The 19,231-nt window shown below is 28.2% G+C and overlaps 2 protein-coding genes across 6 annotated transcripts; both read left to right on the forward strand.

Annotated features, from left to right (window-relative positions):
- Window positions 1-178: 178 nt before the first annotated feature.
- LOC126866171 (serine/arginine repetitive matrix protein 2) lies at window positions 179-15,057 on the forward strand. 5 transcript variants are annotated; one of them, XR_007689800.1, is made up of 11 exons: window positions 179-319; window positions 810-1,035; window positions 6,909-7,044; window positions 7,263-7,437; window positions 7,533-7,822; window positions 7,933-8,113; window positions 9,218-10,264; window positions 10,803-11,006; window positions 11,084-11,192; window positions 11,651-11,753; window positions 12,676-12,748. XR_007689800.1 is itself a non-coding variant. In XM_050619415.1 (10 exons), exons 2-10 carry the CDS (start codon window positions 1,029-1,031, stop codon window positions 11,292-11,294), a joined length of 2,178 nt encoding a protein of 725 aa, XP_050475372.1. In that variant the 5' UTR covers window positions 179-319; window positions 810-1,028; the 3' UTR covers window positions 11,295-11,461. The 5 variants fall into 5 exon arrangements, 3 of the variants coding, with proteins under 3 accessions (XP_050475372.1, XP_050475370.1, XP_050475371.1); XM_050619415.1 differs by lacking the exons at window positions 11,651-11,753; window positions 12,676-12,748 and adding an exon at window positions 11,266-11,461; XR_007689799.1 differs by lacking the exon at window positions 179-319 and having other exon boundaries at window positions 11,678-11,753; window positions 12,676-12,818.
- Window positions 15,058-15,291: 234 nt separating this feature from the next.
- Window positions 15,292-18,470, forward strand: LOC126866203 (leucine carboxyl methyltransferase 1). Its single transcript, XM_050619532.1, has 4 exons — window positions 15,292-15,683; window positions 16,292-16,475; window positions 16,547-16,898; window positions 16,989-18,470. Exons 1-4 carry the CDS (start codon window positions 15,474-15,476, stop codon window positions 17,191-17,193), a joined length of 951 nt encoding a protein of 316 aa, XP_050475489.1. The 5' UTR covers window positions 15,292-15,473; the 3' UTR covers window positions 17,194-18,470.
- Window positions 18,471-19,231: the final 761 nt, after the last annotated feature.

The raw sequence follows: 19,231 nt of genomic DNA on the forward strand, positions 1-19,231 counted from the left end.
GCTGGAGATGGGAATGGAAGTTGATCTCATGGGTGCGCGGTTTTTCAACCGCGACGATAAATTCGGTCTAAGGTGTTCGAGCTACATTTTACGGTGTCAAACTATCTACACCATTAGATTAGAAGAATTAGAACGCACAAGCGAACAAATCGCTAGAATTTTGTCGACTGTTGTATCTCCTCCCGCTACACGAAGCATGTTTGTTTGTCGTCGAGAAACGCCCGGAACTGAAACGACGCATCGCTTACTGCAATGTTTTCGCGATAGGTGTCGCGAATGGTTGTGAAATTCGCGCATATAACGTACTAATACAAAAGAGGTATGTGATGTGATATGTATCATGTAACTATCTGTATCTCATTTGTGGTACTGCACTTGTTTATTACAACTTTGATTTTTATTCGGTTTGTACGATTTTATAAGATAAATGACCGAGTAAGTGCTCCTTTACTTAATCTCTTTCTTCTGTATATTATTTTATGCATATTTTTGTTTATTTAATGTTCACGAAGTATATAAACAAATTTAAGATGAAGTTTTAAAGTACTTAATTAAAAAAGGTTCAAACTATGTTTATTGAATATATGAAAAATTAATATTTTATTATTTAGAACAAGTTACACATCGCTTCAGAACTTGGAGTTCACTGTCATTTATTAACATTTCTATCATTAATGATAAACTAATAAACAATTGACAGAAGTTTACAAATTAAAAAATAAAAGATTTCTGTTATTATATGTACATATGCTTGTATATACACCATATAAAAGTATGTATATATATATATATATATTTTGTTCGCGTAGTAGTGCTTGCTGAATCTTCAGTCGATAATACAGAGTGAGGATAAACGGTTTTAAAGGAGGGGAGAGCGACGTGACATGGAAGGAGAGTCGCAAGTCGTCACTCGTTTTGTAGCATTGATGAAGTGCGTACTGTACGGCTTCTTGTTAGTCGTGCGGGCATCGGCAAGTGTTGAGTGTGTAAAATCGGTCCGTTAAAAAAGAAATACGAATTTTTCAATCATGGGTGGTAAGTCTAAGTTTAACAATATATGTATCTCGATCGTTTCTTTTTTCACATACTTTGCCTTAAGGTTACAGTCATTGAAAGCTCAATTGGGATGTGTGATAACGTAGCCGGTAACCGGTCTTGACCCAATGACCTTCATATGAATTATATCTTCCATAGACAACGAACAATAACCTCCTAAAACATAAATGTGGATGCATAAAAACGTGTACATTTTTATTTCATTATGACTGTCTAATTTACTATTTATGTTAGGAACAATTATTTCATTAATTATAACAACTCAAAACGCATGTGTCTCGTTTTATTTTGCGAAAATCGGTCCAATTCGCGCTCAGTTTCACGATGTTTCCTTTGGACGCATGCGCGATATCTCTTTTTTACTTTTTGATAGATTGGCGCGAATTTAATATTCTATACTCTGTGTTATGTATAGTGTTCTCACATAAATTATTCTTCGCATAATTATATTTTAAAATTAATTGTTTAAAGTTACATTATAACGAACTGAATTATCGCCATTCCTTTTTCTTTTCCAATAAAACGTGTGATTCTATTCTTATGAACATGATCGAGCGGCCATATTTAAAAACCTAACATGACACACCTTTTAAAATTAGAAGTATAAAATAAAAATATCTGATGAATTGCAATGATTTCATTTCTTATAATTACACAATAAATTGCGTTTATATAATTATGTTTAAAACATTGTATTTAAAAAATAAAATTAATTTGTAGATTTATTTAGATATATGTATACTGTATTTATTTGAAGCATAAGTACGTTTACAACACAGGTTCCTTCTTTTTTATTGTTTTGTGCATTAGAAACAAGATACCTTCTACATAAAATAAGATAACAGTCGGTGGTATTCCTGTAGGTTATTTTTAGCCGTCAGGGGAAGAAATTGCGGCTCTTTGCCAAAATCCCCTATCTCTTTATATTTATTTCGAACCCGGTAAAATTCGACTTCATGAAAAATTTGCTTCTGTAATTTTGTCTATTTGTCTTATATATTACTTACTTAACTTATCTATATGTATTATATATTTGCATTATATATTTGCATTCAATATTTTTTTAATAGATATGTACATACCGAAAAGACTCACGTTTTATTATCTCCATTTCATATTGTAAATATTTATTTTCATTTGAAATTACTCCTAATTCGTATTACTTAATTGATGATTTCTGTAATCGAGAATTACTTAATATTATTACGACGATGATATTAATGCGTTTATCGATCGACATGCTACGATGATGTAACAGGGAGCCGCAATGTATTTACGAAGAATTTTCATTCATGAAGAATAAAAAGAAAAGATAATATATTAAACGAAAATTGTGACATTAAGCAAGTAGTTTCACTCGGTACTTCTTTTCTTACTTAATATTTATCTTCTCAATAAAAATCGATTATGTCACAAAGTAACTTTTAGTCATTTAAAAAATCAGAATCGAATTACCATATTGTATGATTTGTGTATTGTAATATTGCAGTTAAAATTCTTTTACTCCAAATAAAAATGTGCACCGCTACAACTAATACAGTTACGCTAAAACGAAAGTTCATTGCACGACAATTGACGCGAAATAGCCGTGCACTATTTTTATATAGATTCAGTCTTGACCTTCGTCTAGACGGGACCCGGAATTCTAGATTGCAAGGTTCGTCTAGATGTCTAGACGCACTCTACAATTCCCACTGTACCTCTTTATAGAACGGATTTCTAATTAAATACGATCTTTCTTGTTACTTTTTCCTTCCCCTTAATTCTAAGCTCCACCTATCCGGGATAGTTATGAAACATAAAGGTGACTAGTCCCTAGTGGTCAATCTTCGTCTTTCAATTATGATATCGAAAGGGAGAAATGAAAGAATGGTTTGATAATGACAACATTAAACCTAACTAGGTAACAAGTAATTAGAAAAATGAATAGTTCAAAGCGAGAACTGTCTAAAATGATCTGCTCAGATCTCTATACCATGAACTACTCGGCATAGAATTTCACGATGTTACATCCGCATAACTGCCCGTAGCAAATAAGTTGATAAAATTAGATCCAGACAATGGACGCTCCGTCAGTACTCTACGGTTGCTAAAATTCCATCAGTAACTCAATTTTTACACTTCTATTTATAAATTCTTGAAGTTTTTCGTTAATATAATGTGTACAGGATAGAGGAAATGAAAAAACACTCATTGTTTTTTAACGAAAAATACTAAAGAGAGCGAGAAAATTTCTTAATACATATATGCTACAAAGTTAGAATTTTTGCAATGCTGAATAAGAAAGAGTTTCAGAAAAGTCATAGTAATTTCAATTTTGAAAGTTTTAGAATTTAGAAATCTTAGAATTGCTTCAATTCTAATAGTAACTAGAACATTTTTCGATATATCTAGTATAAATTCAAAAAACTTTGATATCTTAATTGTAATGGAATCTCATGCTGATATTGTGATTGAAGATACGTGTAATCGAGAAAACTATCTGGATGCACATTATTCCGAAATAAGGAACGATAATAATGGATTATTCGCGTCGTAGGAGAAGGTGTCGATTCGTATACGTCTGTCTGAAGTATAATCATGTAAAGAAATCTGGTCAGGCTTGGGAGACAAGTGCTTGACCTAAGGCAAAGTATATGAATGCATTTTGTACAAACACGAGGCTGGGTTGCTATTATAAGCTAGCCGGCTTGTATAAATATAAACCTGTGTGGCAGAACGATGCCGGCAGTTTGCCTCTCGGGTTTCGTCTGCATATTACAATATATGAGAAGACGAGCACCGCCTTTCTCATAGCCAAGATAAATGTTTTGTGTCTTTTAACACGCCCTGTGATAATGTCGGCACATCAGGAAACAAATAGAGAGACACTGTTGCCAAAATCGTGACACACCAGGTTAATATGATTCTTCCGGCCATCGACTATTGGCCAACTTGGATCCACACGTAATTAAGTGACGAAATAAATACGACGAACTGCCGTAATTCTCACAAAATATTCTTAGAAAAGACGAATCGAGTTTTCGCGTTTATCTAAAGAAATTTATTTATTTCTTTTTGGATAGATGTGATGAAATATCGAGCGTTACATTCATATTAACAAACTTGATATTCTCATGTTGTTGTGTAAGAACAATAAGCGAATATTAGAGACGAGAAACCTATTTAATGCAAAAGTATTTTTTACTGTATTTTAAGTGTTCATTCTAGGATATCGAACAATTCAAATTATTTCTATTGGTGATTATGACAATGATTGAAATTGCATTCAATTTTTATAATTTATCTAGATTATTGATTTAGTATTTCATGATCACCAGCATAAATAGTGCTAGGTAATGTAAAAGTGTATAGAAAGATTCGATGCGATTCAATGCGTTATCTTTCGCAATACACCGGCAGCAGAAATCCCAGCTTTTCTCTTATATGTATTCTCTTTCTCAATTCTCCTTATTATTTTTTTTACGTCTATGATTCACGCAATTTCTTTGCATTCGTTGCATTTAATTTCACTAAAGCCTTTAGTGTCATCTGCTTTCATATAAATTCTTTGAACCTGACGACAGATAAAGAATGTTAACAATGATATTCTGTAAGAGAAACCACAAATCAGATCATGAAATCATACTGATATTATCGGAATAATTCTGAAATGATATCAAACACTCAACATACATAGTTGATAATCAAATGTTAATTTCGTAAGTGATGTAAGTTAACATTGATCACCGCTAGAAGTACAAAAACACTAAGTACTATAACTTTGATGTGGAAATAAACTTTACCTACCCTTGCTTCATTTTTTATGAAACATTAGAAATGGACAAATATTTGTAATTCTACATTATCGGTAATTTCATTGAATTCCACGTTAGATGTTGAATATATAAAATCCATATAGTGATAACGAAAATCGTTTTCTTCATATATCCATGTAATTGCGTAATTAGATTGTAATTTAAATAGTGAAATTATCAGCACCTAAATCATGATATAATTAGATATGCAAATAGTATTCGCCGGTAAATTGTATGATAATAATTACTATATATTAATATATAATATTAATATGTAATATATATAATATTAATTGTTGTATATTAATATATAATATATATAATATTAATTATTATATATTATATATTAATGGACACTGTATCTAATTATCAATAACTAGACAATTATTGAACACCTTTAATTTGTTACACTAAATAGTGGTATTTTGCTGAAGTATCATTTCCGTGATTATAATGATAACCTCGTGAAATGCACCTAGCGCAGGAAACCTAATATCTCATTCAATGTCAATACATATAACGCAGCCTTTCCAGAAACGCGAACGGTATATTTTCAAGGCTTATGAGAGAGGGACTATATACATGAAATAATTCTAGAATTATTACGTATATGATGTAGTTCCACTTTGTGTTTCGTAAAACATGCTGCGTAATAAAGTTCGAAAAATTGATCGAGTTTAGTCAGATATCCTGTGCTGATTCTTGCGCTATGGGATGGATACTTCCGGAGAATGATTATAAGTGCTTATTTATAACTCCATTAAGGCATTTATTCCAGTAATTTATGTTAACAATTCACAGGGTTCTTTTACATACTATTTAATGTTAATTTAATCTAAATGATGATTTTTTGTAGCGAAAACTAAATTCATTACTATTTTAGTCTTGATATTTTGTTTTACCGATGTAACGGTGTTCTATAATGTTACAATTAAAAAGAAATGGGTCTATTAACTAATATTCACTCATTTATTGTATGGGATTAGGATTTATGTATTAGATGATGTTATGTAAATTAGAAATACTTATTTTCAATATTATTTGAGAACTACTTGAAGAGTAGATAATCAGTTATCGTAAGGGAGCATAGTAAGATGTTTTATCTTTTACATGTATATGATATATTCTAATGTAGTTTCTTGATCATATCCTATCGAACAAACCTATCGCTAGAGTACAAGTAGTATTCAGATAAATAGCTAAAAATAATATTTTTATTTTGGAACTAAATTTCTCGAGATTCAACAACTAGCCGGAGAGAACGACGTGATGACATTTACGAAATAGAAATAGAAAGGGTTATAAATAAAGCAGCATCGTTGGATTTCTTATTGGTGAAAAACAAGTTGAACGCATTTAAGTTCGCTTGCTTGGATCAAATGAATTTCTAGCATGTGCGTCTTCTTCTATTTTTATCACTTTAGAAAATATTTATGGATGCATTGAACGCGCACTTTTGTAACTTTTCGAATTAATTCGAAAATATATTTTTTGAAGAATATAATACACTTATAAAAATATAAATGTATAACATACATATATAAATGTAAAAAATTGGGAGATTATTTTCGGAACATTTCGAAATTACAATTTAGAATTTGTAATAGTTGTATATTATTTGTATTACTATTACAGTTAGTTTTTGCGTTAGACAATTGTTAGAATTGTGTAATCAGATTTATGTAATCATTAGGAAGATAACAAACACAACAGAATAACACCAACAAATTTCAGAATGTTATCTTTGATGAGGTATATATACTAGATGAATATATTTTTACTTGTAATGTTTATTAATGATGTAATGTCGAAGACAATTAAAAATTCAATGCTTCAACCACTTATAAACTGATGACATTTGTGACATCTATGACCACTTATTTTCACACATAAAACATGTCTTATCAATTTATGTGCATAATACTGCACACACGAACATTGCAATTTGTTTACACAATTGCAAAGAAATATTAACTACTATTTTTTTTTCTTTAATTATAATCGTTCTATTATTTTTCTACAATCATTCTGATAATAATCTATTTTAATTTCAAGGATACGCCTGGGTTACATTAGCTACCAACGACGCTTATTCTTTGGGAGCCTTAGTTTTGGCACACTCCTTGCATCAAGTTGGTACCAAGCACGAATTGGCCGTTTTGATTACTCCTGGAGTAACACAAACCATGAGGTAAACTCATTTCTGAATGGCTTATATTAGTATACTTGAATGTTTGCGTATTCTTCAATTTTCGAAAATCGTTCAAAGAATGAAAAGATAGCGTTAAAAAATTTTTTTTTTATTTAAATTGCACATTAGATGCAGTTGATAATTGTTGCTTAAGATAAACGACTATTAACATTTTTGTATCAACATACAGCTAAAATATTCTTTTTAATTGTATTTAGGGAAAAATTATCAGCAATCTTTTCTTTTGTAATGGAAGTAAATGTACTTGATTCAAAGGATGAAGCTAATTTAGCACTTTTAGCTAGACCAGAATTGGGTGTTACATTTACCAAATTGCATTGCTGGAGATTGACTCAATATGAAAAATGTGTGTTCCTTGATGCAGACACACTTGTAAGTTTGCAAAATGATTCATATTAATGAAGACATGATTATTTGGATTTTAAAAGAATTTCGTGCTTTTATTTTCTATATCGCGCGTATGTTAGGTCATCAGAAATTGTGATGAATTATTTGAAAGAGAAGAACTGTCTGCTGCTCCTGACGTTGGTTGGCCTGATTGTTTCAATTCTGGTGTATTTGTATACAGACCATCCCAACAAACTTTTGCTTCTATTACTGCATTTGCTGCTGCTAAAGGTTCATTTGATGGCGGAGATCAAGGATTATTAAATATGTACTTTAGTGATTGGGCTAAAAAAGATATTTCTAAACATTTACCGTTTATCTATAATATGTGTTCTACTGCTACATACTCTTATCTTCCTGCATTCAAGCAGTAAGAAAATCTGTTTACTCTATTATAATTCTCTTACTTCTTTACATACACATGTATAACTTTTCATGTGAGTAATACATAAGTAGAAGATAAATTTTGTTATTTGATAGGTTTGGACATGATGTTAGAATAATACATTTTATTGGTATTACAAAACCATGGTTACAGTATTTTGACACCTTGACTGGTATTGTTCAACCACCTATGGATTCTTCACACTTGCAACCATTATTGCAATTATGGTGGAACATATTTTGTGAAAAAGTTCATCCTCAATTATCACCTATTATGGTAAGTTTGACTGACCATTTTTTAAATTAATCTACTACACTGATGACTTCAATATAATTTAGAATATAATTTGTAATTAACCTTCTTTATTCTTTTCTGAATCTCACTATAGCCTTAAATATTAAGAAAACAGGTAAGGTTTAGATAATGTGCTTTTATTTTTGTTAAAATACCATATAAAATATGTAAGAATTTTTTAAATATATCTAGAAATAGAATATATAACATTTCAAAAGCACAATCATAAACATGCTTGATAAAACATAGCTAAAACTGTATATATATTGCACATAACAAATAATGTATATAAAAATTACTGTATTATAATCAGAATATTTCAAAAGATCTTTGAAAGGTTTAATCTCCTAATCTTTATTAATTCTTTTGTCAAAAAATTTGTATTAATAAAATTGAATGTGCATGTTGTTATTTTAAATAATAATATTAGCAGTGCTAATAAAAGCTACTCGATTATAAGTTATTTACAAAATTTTTATTACAAATATATTATTATATATATGTACATACATGTGTTGCAGTGGAATTCTCTGACATGATTTGTTTTTTGTTGCATTTAAAATATATTTGACTTTTTATTTATTTTTCATTTTCAATATTAATATTAATAGCTGAATTGATATAAAATATGTATAAGTTGCAAAAAGGACCAGTAAAATTTTTCGTCACATTTTTATAAATGTTTAAAATATTACAGCTATTAATGTTTAATCTTCATTTTTATATATATTTTTTTAGTAGATCAGTGTCCATTTTTTCTCTTCTATTATTATGTTTGTAACATACATTTAATATATTTTTATCATCATATAATATTATTTAATGTCTATTATAGTTGTAATTAGTACTGTATTAAATTTATACTAAAATATAAATTATTTTTAATCTATAAGTATATATTTTTTATAAACCTAATATATCTAAATACAATAGTTCAATGTTTAAGCTTATAAAATATTCTATATGATTAATTAGTTTTTAGTATTTATTATAATATTAAGTACAAGAAAAATGGACACTGTCAAATTAGTTTTCTACTAACCAATTGAATGTGCATTTTTCTGTTTTGGCATGATGCTTGCATAGGCTACCAGCACATTGGCACCAATTTGGCACAAATTTATTCCTATGCCTTCTGAATCCTTTTTTCCAAGAAGTCCCACTTACATGGACATGCAAAACAAAATACAGAATGACATATATTTAGAACCACCAGACTTCTCAGAATTCCAAGATCCATGGGAAAATTATTATGTACCAAATGATTCAGTTATCTATAAAGCAGAAAATAATAAAAGACAACAGTATTATTTCAAAATCAATAGTTCTTCACCTATATCTATATTAAATGAAAGTTCAAAATCTATATGTCAGAGCCAGTCATCACCAGAATGTAACAGGGAATTCTATCATAATCAACAATGTAGTGAAAATATGTCTTCTTCACATATGCAAAATCACCATAATCAAGTACAGTCTAATCAATTCATGAATGAAATTGAGCAACAACATTTGTTTCCTAATTCCAATGATACATCCACTTTAAATGTAGAATCTAATCATCAACAAACTCAAGACAATATAGAAAAATATATTTCTGTGCATAATATGCAATATCATCATTCTAGCGAATCCCATTATCAATCTACTAACAACCAATATATTTCCCAAAGTACTTGCAATGATAGTAATAGATTAGTATCAGAAGAAATAATGCAACATCAGCATATTGAGTATAAACATTCCTCTAATAATAGTAACAAATCATTTTCAGAAGAAATAAAACATCAACATAATGAAGCTTATGTTGATCATCATTGTAGTTATTGTCAAATGTTTGATAATTTAAATAATAAACAACTTGTTCAACATTATGGACAAGAAAACCAAACTTGTAAATCTTTAGATGTCAATATTAATCATGACCAAGCTATGCCAAATAACATAGCTTATCAGAATAATCTCTCAAATAAGCAAAATACTGAACGAAATGAAAATATAAACGTTACAGACAAACGGACAAGCACACTAATATCTACTAGTCCTCATCCTGATTCCAAACCTTGTACAGATTTCCACAATGTAGCAACGCAATCTGATTTACACATAATGGATGATCCAAATAGTTCAAATGTAAGTAACTGTTCCCATATATTTTTCTTTATATTAAAGTTAAAAGTACTCTCTTATTATATTTTAAAATATTTGCATTATAATTTTGAATATATTGCTTGTATATTTAGTATTTTTTGGGACATTACTTGCAGCTTTAATAAAATTGTTTAGTATAAAGTTTTTGTTATTTAATATTTCTAACAATGCTGATAAATATTTTCTGCTCTTTACATTTCTAGTTACTTCTACATTATCCCATAATTATTAATCAAAGTGATATTTGTTAAAAATTATTCAAAAGGTATAGTTTCCTAGAAATATAATATGTTACTATTATCATTGTGTTATCAATTTGCACTAGATTTGTATGTTATATTGTTTTATGTTTGTGGTATATGTATTTATATCATATCACTATCACATGTAAGCAAGGTAACTTTACAAAATAATTTATATGAATGTATATTCATATAATTCTAATCTATATTCCTATATTACTTCATTTTACTATCATGTTACTAGTTATTAAATAAGAAGATCTCTTCTGATTTCATAGGCTGGCCTAGCTGGTGCCTTGGCTCAAATGACATTAGGTGAACCCAGAAGCGCTGAACAAATTGCATTAGAAGAACATATGCGAAAACAAAGTTGGGAACAAGGTCAAATAGATTATATGGGTCGCGATAGTTTTGACAATATATGGAAAAAAATTTGTGAAACACTTGCTCTTGCGCCTCCACGGTTACCGTCCCCTCCTAAAGTAATTAATTAAGTAATACATAATGAATTGATAAAATTATGATTTGCACATGAACATATCTATATCATGATTTGCAGGAAATGCAAAAACCTGAAAAAGCTACAACTGACAAGACTGATGAATCTGTTAAAACCACTGAAGCTATTCAATCTACTGAATCTGTAGATGAAGTGGATAAAGAAACTGGTATGTATTACAAAATGTGTATAAAATTATTTTTTATAAATATTTTGTGATTATAAAAATTATTCAACTGCAGGTGATATAAAAATGAAACAAAAGTCTTAAGTTAGAAATAATATTTTTATTATACGATAATTACGATTACATATTGAAGCTGAAAGAATTTGAAATTTGATTTTACAATTAAGAATCTTTAATAATAATGGAAACTGTGTACAAAATAGAAAATTAAAGTGCTCATAATGCAAAGCTATTAACTGTTTTTATAAAAATGCTTTGCGATTTTATTTGCCTCCCACCCTTTTTTAATACAGCATGTGGCATTCAAACTCATATTTGGAAGTAAAGACTTGAATTTTATAGGAATTTAATTTAAACAAAATATCAAATTGTATTTAATAATATACTAGAGAATTTTTATATAATTTAAACAAGTGAAAAAATATATGTTTTTTATACAGTTTATCAAGTTTAAGTGTTTGAAACAGGAACAGAGGACAGCAACTAACAGATCCTGGCGCCATAGCATTGCTACGTCTTGTAATGTCGTTTTGCTTTAATGGGGTAAATATTTTGAGAACTCGCATCATCGATTCGCGATTTTTAAGTAAATTAAAAAAGTTTGTGGTACACAACTAAACTGATACACAGTATATGTTAAAACTTGCCTTATTAAAAATCATTTTACAATAATACTGTAATATTACATATATAATAATACATGCTGTAATAAATTGTATCATATCATTAAGATATTAATATTACATATCACTTTGATTTCTATAATTTATAAATCAAAGAAATATAAAATACATTAATATTAATTCTCTTTTATCAATATATCTGCATTGATAGATTATTTTAAATTCTTTAGAGTAGTTTATAAAAAACGCTATTGTATTTATGTAACTTATTTATATGTACTTAAAACCAAAAGCACCTCGAGCATATTTCATGCTTAATACAAATTTAATACTGCACTAAAACATAAAATAGTTATTACCATATGCATGATATCTTTACATCATCTTCTTTTTTAACATTACATTTCTGATGCTTGTGTAATGTAAAAATACTAATTCTATATTCCATGTGCTTTAAATTAATCTTAAATATTCACATTCCATATATATATTATACTAAATAATATTTCATAAGAGCACTTTTGCAATAACAGTTTCAATCGCAATCATTATATTCTTTATATTAGGATTAGAATTTTATCTAAGTATATTTTACATATGTATTTACATAAAGTATTATTTGTATATATTTTTAATATGCATTGCTTATTATTTTTATGTTCATATAGAAATTATCCAAACTTATTTTTTAAAATAGTAAAATTTAGATATAAGAATTATTAAATAAGAAATGTATTCAATTACATTTCTATAATCTATTTTATATATATATAATAGAAAGATAATAGAAAAAAAATATTTATTTATATGAGTATGTAATATGATTATTTTTTCTTATTTAGCTCAGGCAACTACCTGTAATACGGAAGAACAATCTGTAGTTAATGATGTTCCTATAACAAATGTACCTAAATTATCGGGAGATGAAGAGAGTGAAGATATTTCCCAAAAATTTTCAACAAAATCAGGAAGTGCAATACCTGATATATTTATGGATTCTTCTACAAATTTATCAATGCAAACATCTCATAAAAAAGTTGCAGAACTCAATACAACTTCAAGTACAAGTTCATTATTAAAAGAAATTCCACAACAGACAACTGTATCTATAGAACCATCTAACTTAGTTCAATCTTCTTCCATTGAAGAACAAAAAGTAATTACCTCACAAAAAGAAATTAAAAGCGAGTTAGAAAATGTAAAAATTCTTGAAATTACAGTAGATACCCAAGAAATAAAACAACCAGACCTTAGAGATGAAAAACATGCAAAAGAATTCCTAACTGCTTCTGAAATTCTAACAGTTAGCCCTGTTCCTATCCAAGTTGCAGAATCTGTATTACAAGTGGAACCAAAAGAATCTATGTCAGATTCTCAGATAATGCCGCAAGAAATTCTTTCCTCTACAATTACACCTGTTCATTTAACGGAAACAGAAGATAAGGTACATATAAATGGTTCGACATCTTCAATTAATTTTACACAAAATAAAGAAAAATTAAATTTGGATAATTCCACAACTGCAATGAGTATCGATACTGCCAATAAATTAAGCCAATTAGAAGAAACTCCACAGAGCTTATTGTCAATAGAGCAAGTTGAAACTCAACTTACTGAAACACCTATATTATCTTCAGAAAATTTAAATATACCAGAGAAATCAGTGCAGGAACAAACAATAGAATTAGAACAACAAAGTAAAGAAGGTGAACCTGACAGAGGTGAATCTAAGGGGAATATAAAACAAATAACAGAATCAACTGAAACTCCATCAGAGCATGAAGTAACTGAATCAGCACCATCAGACAAAACTCCAGTTAGGCCATTAAGAACAAAAGAATTAAATGCACCTTCAACAAGTATTCAAAAAACTGCACAGCCAGATCCAACAGATCAAGAGAAAATAGTGAAAAAGATTGGAAGAAAATCTACAGAAAAGTCAGTGTCAGAAGTGGAACCTATGGAAGCAACTGATGGTGATGGTGAAAAAAAAGTAGCCAAAAAAGTAATAAAAAAGATTACAAAGAAAACAAAAACAAAATCAGAAGAAGGACCAGATGATAGTGCAGTAGACAGTAGTTCTTCAAGTAAACAGAAAAAGCCTGTAAAAGTTGTTAAAAAAGGTATAAAATCGTCACAAACACCTGTTACTGATATCACTGTTCCTGAGACAGTATCATCTAGTACTTCTGATGCACCAGTTCCACCTAAAAGAAAAACAAAACCCACAGCTTCAAAACCAGCTATTAAAAAATCCGATGTAGAGCAGTAATTATATCAAAAAGCAGACAATAATTATTTACATATTCTATATAAAAGTTTAAAAACTGTAAACTATGAAAAGAATGAAAAATGATACTCGCTAGTCCTTTCTAATTTTTTATATTTTTAATATATCTCAAACTGTATCACTCATAGCTTTGCTACTTTTTTAAATATTTTGGAATTTTGTTAGATAACATTATATTCCAACATGTTTTCTGCTTCATAATTTATATAATCTGATTACATGCCTCTTTTTTAATGATGTGTCAGTAGTAAATAAAACTTTTCTAAATTATACTCCTATCTATTTGTTTATATATGTTGGAATGAAATTAATATCATTTAAAGTATAATCTTCTGTAATTATTAATAACATCTATTATTTTAATATGTATCTTAACTAATTTTGTACTCAATTATTAGCTTCAATTTATTTAGTAACATATATATGAGTAGCTGTGATTGATTATCTTTAAAATACATATTATTTTAACAAAGATGTAAAAGGATATCTTTACATTTTATAGAACTATTGGTCAAGAAATGTTGCAAAAGATAATTACATATTTATACATTTTATATATATTAATTTGTATCTTCGTATACTTATATACAGAAACATATATAATATGCAATCGTACTATCATTATATACATTTTTAATTTAAAAAAATGTCAGACATTGTGTTTGAATACATTCATTAAGATCAAAAGATACATAAGTCTTATTTATTACCCATTTACAGATAATCCATTTCAATTTGTAAACAAAATTTAGTAATTTTACAATTACATTTGCGTACCTACATATATGTTTCCTTATATTAATTAAATTATCCTTTACTGTATTTATTTAATATTTATGATACATAAATAATTACCCATACTATTGAAATTATACTGTTCTCACTTAATATCTAATAAATAAAGATGGTAGAAAAGGAAGAGTATTTTATTCAATATTAGTTATAATTATTGATTTCGTTTTTTGTACAAAATATTTTCAGGAAACATTATGTGGAAATTGTATTGATTAATTTAGCTCATGTATAATTAATGGTATTAATGGATATTGTAAATAAAATAAGTCATACACAATAGTAAGCTATAATGAGATACATTAATATTTTCTACAGATATGTACAATATCTATTAAGGTATAAGTTGATGGTTAGGGGATACCCCTACTGTCAGATAACCCGCACAGCAGGCGCAAGCTTGCGCCGCAAGTAGATGCGAATCTACGGCAATCTCTACACAGTCTTAAGCAGTATGGTCGCTTGTGCAGTTTTCTATGAGTGACAAGTAACGGTTTCTACATAAAGAAAACGTCGAATAATGATTTATCATAACTGAAGTGAACCAAAATTGGTGTAATGATCAAAGATATGGCTGATGATGAGGCCATACAGGCCACTAATGACGATGCAAGTGAGTGTAAAAGATATGCGGTTCAACTTGGTTACTGGTCCGATCCATTTATTAACTTTTTCGTAAAACAACCTGGTCGGAAAGCTCCGGAAATCAATCGTGGTTATTACGCAAGAGTAAAGGGGATTGAAGTGTTCGTTGATAAATTCCTTAAGGTATTTAATTCCGCTTTCTTTGAATTTCACTATTGCAATTTCAAAATTCGCATAACCTAGAACATAATAGAAACAATCCGGGATACAGCTGATTTGAGTAGCAAAGGACATACAATGCCGGAAACCTTGACCTGGCCGAGGCCCTGTCCTAATTTCCAAAGTTCTCTTTTTACCATGAAACATTAAAATAGGTTAATCTAGTGCAGACAACGCATCTTTTTCTATAAAAATAACGAACAATTGAAAATTGTGTTTATAATTATTAAACGATCTTTCGTCTCTTTTTAGTTAATAAAAGATAGAAATACTTTTATTTTTCTTCTTTAACTACTATAATTAATTAGAATCGTAGGCAATCTATGTATATGCAGCTATGTACACAATCATTATAATCGTTTATTAACTTTTATAATCATTAATTTACGCGGAATAAAGAATGTGAATGTCATGATAGGATGAATATTTTAGTTTCATTATTTATATATATATATAATAATATATATCTCAATTTTATATTATAAAATAAACATAAATTATTAATATAAATGTATACACCTAAATAAGTTTACCTATAACACACAGATAACATTACTTTATGATAAATGTAGCTATCTGGTGAAAAGGGGCAAGTTATAAACTTGGGTGCTGGATTTGATACTCTCTATTGGAGACTTAAAGAAGCAGGAAAGTGTCCAGCAAATTTTATTGAACTTGATTTTCCTAACATTACTGCTCGAAAATGTTATCACATCAAAAAACATAAACAATTAATAGATATGTTAAATACAGAAGGTAGAGTATATTTAATTTTGTAATTTTTGTCTTTATATATAGATTCTTTTTAGTTAGAGTTCACTTTGCAGATGGAGAAATTAGGTTTTCAACAACAGATCTACATGCTGCCAATTATCACTTGGTGGGAATAGATCTGCGACACATATCTGAACTTGTTAATAAGTTAACACAAGCAGAAGTTAATTTTAATCTTCCAACCATGTTCCTTGCAGAATGTGTCTTAGTATATATAGACACAAGTGCAGTTTCTGCATTATTAAAATGGCTTGCTGGAAAGTTTCCAAATAGTATTTTTGTTAATTACGAGCAAGTGAACATGAAGGATAAATTTGGTCAAGTTATGTTGTCCAATCTACGTAGTCGTGGATGTTTGTTGGCAGGTGTAGAAGATTGTGAATCTTTGGAAACTCAACAAAGACGGTACTCTAATTTTGTTATATTTCCTTTGTGTATTACCTTAAAAGTAATAACCATTTTATCAAAAATACAACTTAAAAATGTACATTTCAGCTTTACAATAAACAGTTGGGAAGGCTCTAATGCATGGACAATGGTAGAGGTCTATGATTCACTGCCTCTAGATGACCGTAGTCGAATCGAACATATAGAAATGTTGGATGAACGAGAACTTTTAGTTCAGTTATTGCAGCATTATTGTATCTCAGTTGCTTGGAATGGACAAATATTTAAAAACTTGTCTATAGCACAGGGTTAGCTTTTCTAACTCTTCTAAGTTACTCCAGGTAGTGATACTGTGTCATTAAAAATCTATAAGCTTGTAAGTACATATGTGGTAACTAATGATACAAAATCATTGATTTTTAAGTTAATAAGTTTTGATCTTAAATTTTTAATATAGAATAATACATAGCTTGATTTATAGTAGTGTATTTTTTTTATTATGTATAGATATCTCTTTCATATATATTTGAAGTATTATAAAAAACAATTCATATAAAGTTATATAAAATTGATGATTTATTCAAATAATTAATTTTATCATGTTAAATTTAAAACAAATATATTCTACTTCTATTGTGATTTGTGTGCTATAAATATCGTGAAAATAATATTAAAATGGTATTAATGAAAGATTAAAGCCCTTTCATATCTTTTTGAGCAGCTAAATATAAGATAGCATAAAAAATATAAAACTAATTTTCAGTCATGTGATGTTTATTTTATTGCTATGAATTCCATGTATTTCCTATAAAATTAGTATTTTAATTAGAGCTAATCTCAATCATTAACAAACTTTATTTCCCTATCATTTACTACTTTGTACTTGGAAGTTCTTATAATTATATTTATAAATTTCATATTAAAAAGAATCATAATTACAGATAATATTTTAAATTATTAATTAGTTCACTACATATGCAGTTTCTTATGAAGGTAATTTATGTGGAGTAACAACATGCAACGAAAGAAGGATTTTACTTAAACATAAAATACTAGAACAGCACATGTTTTGGAAAGTAATTTTTGAGTATATTGTTTTACAAATGCCCTAATTTAAACGATAATTTACATGTACAGAAAGAATTAATTAAAATACAATTACTATTCACATTTATAAAATATTATCACTTAGGATATTAAGATATAACACATTTTTGTGTATTAAAAAATATATACAGAAAATTGTATTTCCATTGTTATTATTTTCGTAGAAACATGATAGATAGACGGATCATAAAGTCGTAAAAATATTTCTCAGGAAACAAATTATCAATACATTAATTAGACAATATTTGAGTCAGTTTTATTCCAATGAATTCAAGTTGACTCATTACATTGTCGACAACTTAATAAAATACAAACAATGTTATTTTCTTATAAAGGAATATCAGGGTTGTGATATAAAAACTAAAAGTAATGTGGAAGAGTGGAGAATTTATCAGATGATAATGGTATTAAAAAATTATTATATTGATCATAAAATCGTTCTTCGTTTATACACTTTAATATATTGATTCTTATTTGACTTTATTAGTGCTTCTTTTTATTTGTGATAGTATATTTACTAATATTCTTATAAAGGCTTATTAGACCATAAGGTATAGTACATAGGGGAAACACACAAATACATATATTAACAGATTGTGAGTTTGTGTTATAGAATTCATATGTTTTTAAAGATAAGATTGCATACCTGGAGTAACACAAACACTAAGAAATAATCTAATATTCTATTTTTCTGAAAAGTTATGGATCACAGTTGTATCTGTCAGTAATGATAAATTCTTTCCAATTTCATGTTCTAAACATTCAATAATAAAATCATACCTCATCATAATAGTTTCATACCACTTTATTTACGTTTGAATGGCATTTATTATACATGTTAAATATTTTAAATAGCTTAAAGTTTGAGACTCAAATTGGTTTATCACTAATTATCATGAATTGGAGAAAAACACTGCCAATGTATAGTTGAAATGCAATACATTTATTATCAAGTTCTAAACAGTTGTAAACTTTTAGATGCTGAAAGATCAAGTATTAAATATTATTTCATTACTGATTTTTATACAATCAAAAACGTTGAATATATGTGTAATTAATGATAGTTTCCGTTTTGTAAATTCTAAAGAAAAAATTGATAATTTGAATCTCAAACTTAAGTGTAATACTTCTTATAATACGAAATACACAAATTTTGTTTTTGCATGTACTTCACCTAACGATTAATGTTATTAATGTCTTATATGGATGCTGTAAAAGTTAAATGATACAATGGCTATATTCTC

This window comes from Bombus huntii, chromosome 5 (genome assembly GCF_024542735.1).
Source record: "Bombus huntii isolate Logan2020A chromosome 5, iyBomHunt1.1, whole genome shotgun sequence".
NCBI classification, from domain to species: Eukaryota; Metazoa; Arthropoda; class Insecta; order Hymenoptera; family Apidae; genus Bombus; species Bombus huntii.

Bases quoted from the DNA above. Each gene is read 5' to 3' on its own strand.
- LOC126866171 (XM_050619413.1), top strand. The intron at 10,265-10,802 runs GTAAGTAACTGT...CTGATTTCATAG, and splicing joins ATGATCCAAATAGTTCAAAT to GCTGGCCTAGCTGGTGCCTT. The intron at 11,007-11,083 runs GTAATTAATTAA...CATGATTTGCAG, and splicing joins GGTTACCGTCCCCTCCTAAA to GAAATGCAAAAACCTGAAAA.
- LOC126866203 (XM_050619532.1), top strand. From the start codon at position 15,474: ATGATCAAAGATATGGCTGATGATGAGGCCATACAGGCCACTAATGAC. The intron at 15,684-16,291 runs GTATTTAATTCC...TGATAAATGTAG, and splicing joins TCGTTGATAAATTCCTTAAG to CTATCTGGTGAAAAGGGGCA. The intron at 16,899-16,988 runs GTACTCTAATTT...TGTACATTTCAG, and splicing joins TTGGAAACTCAACAAAGACG to CTTTACAATAAACAGTTGGG.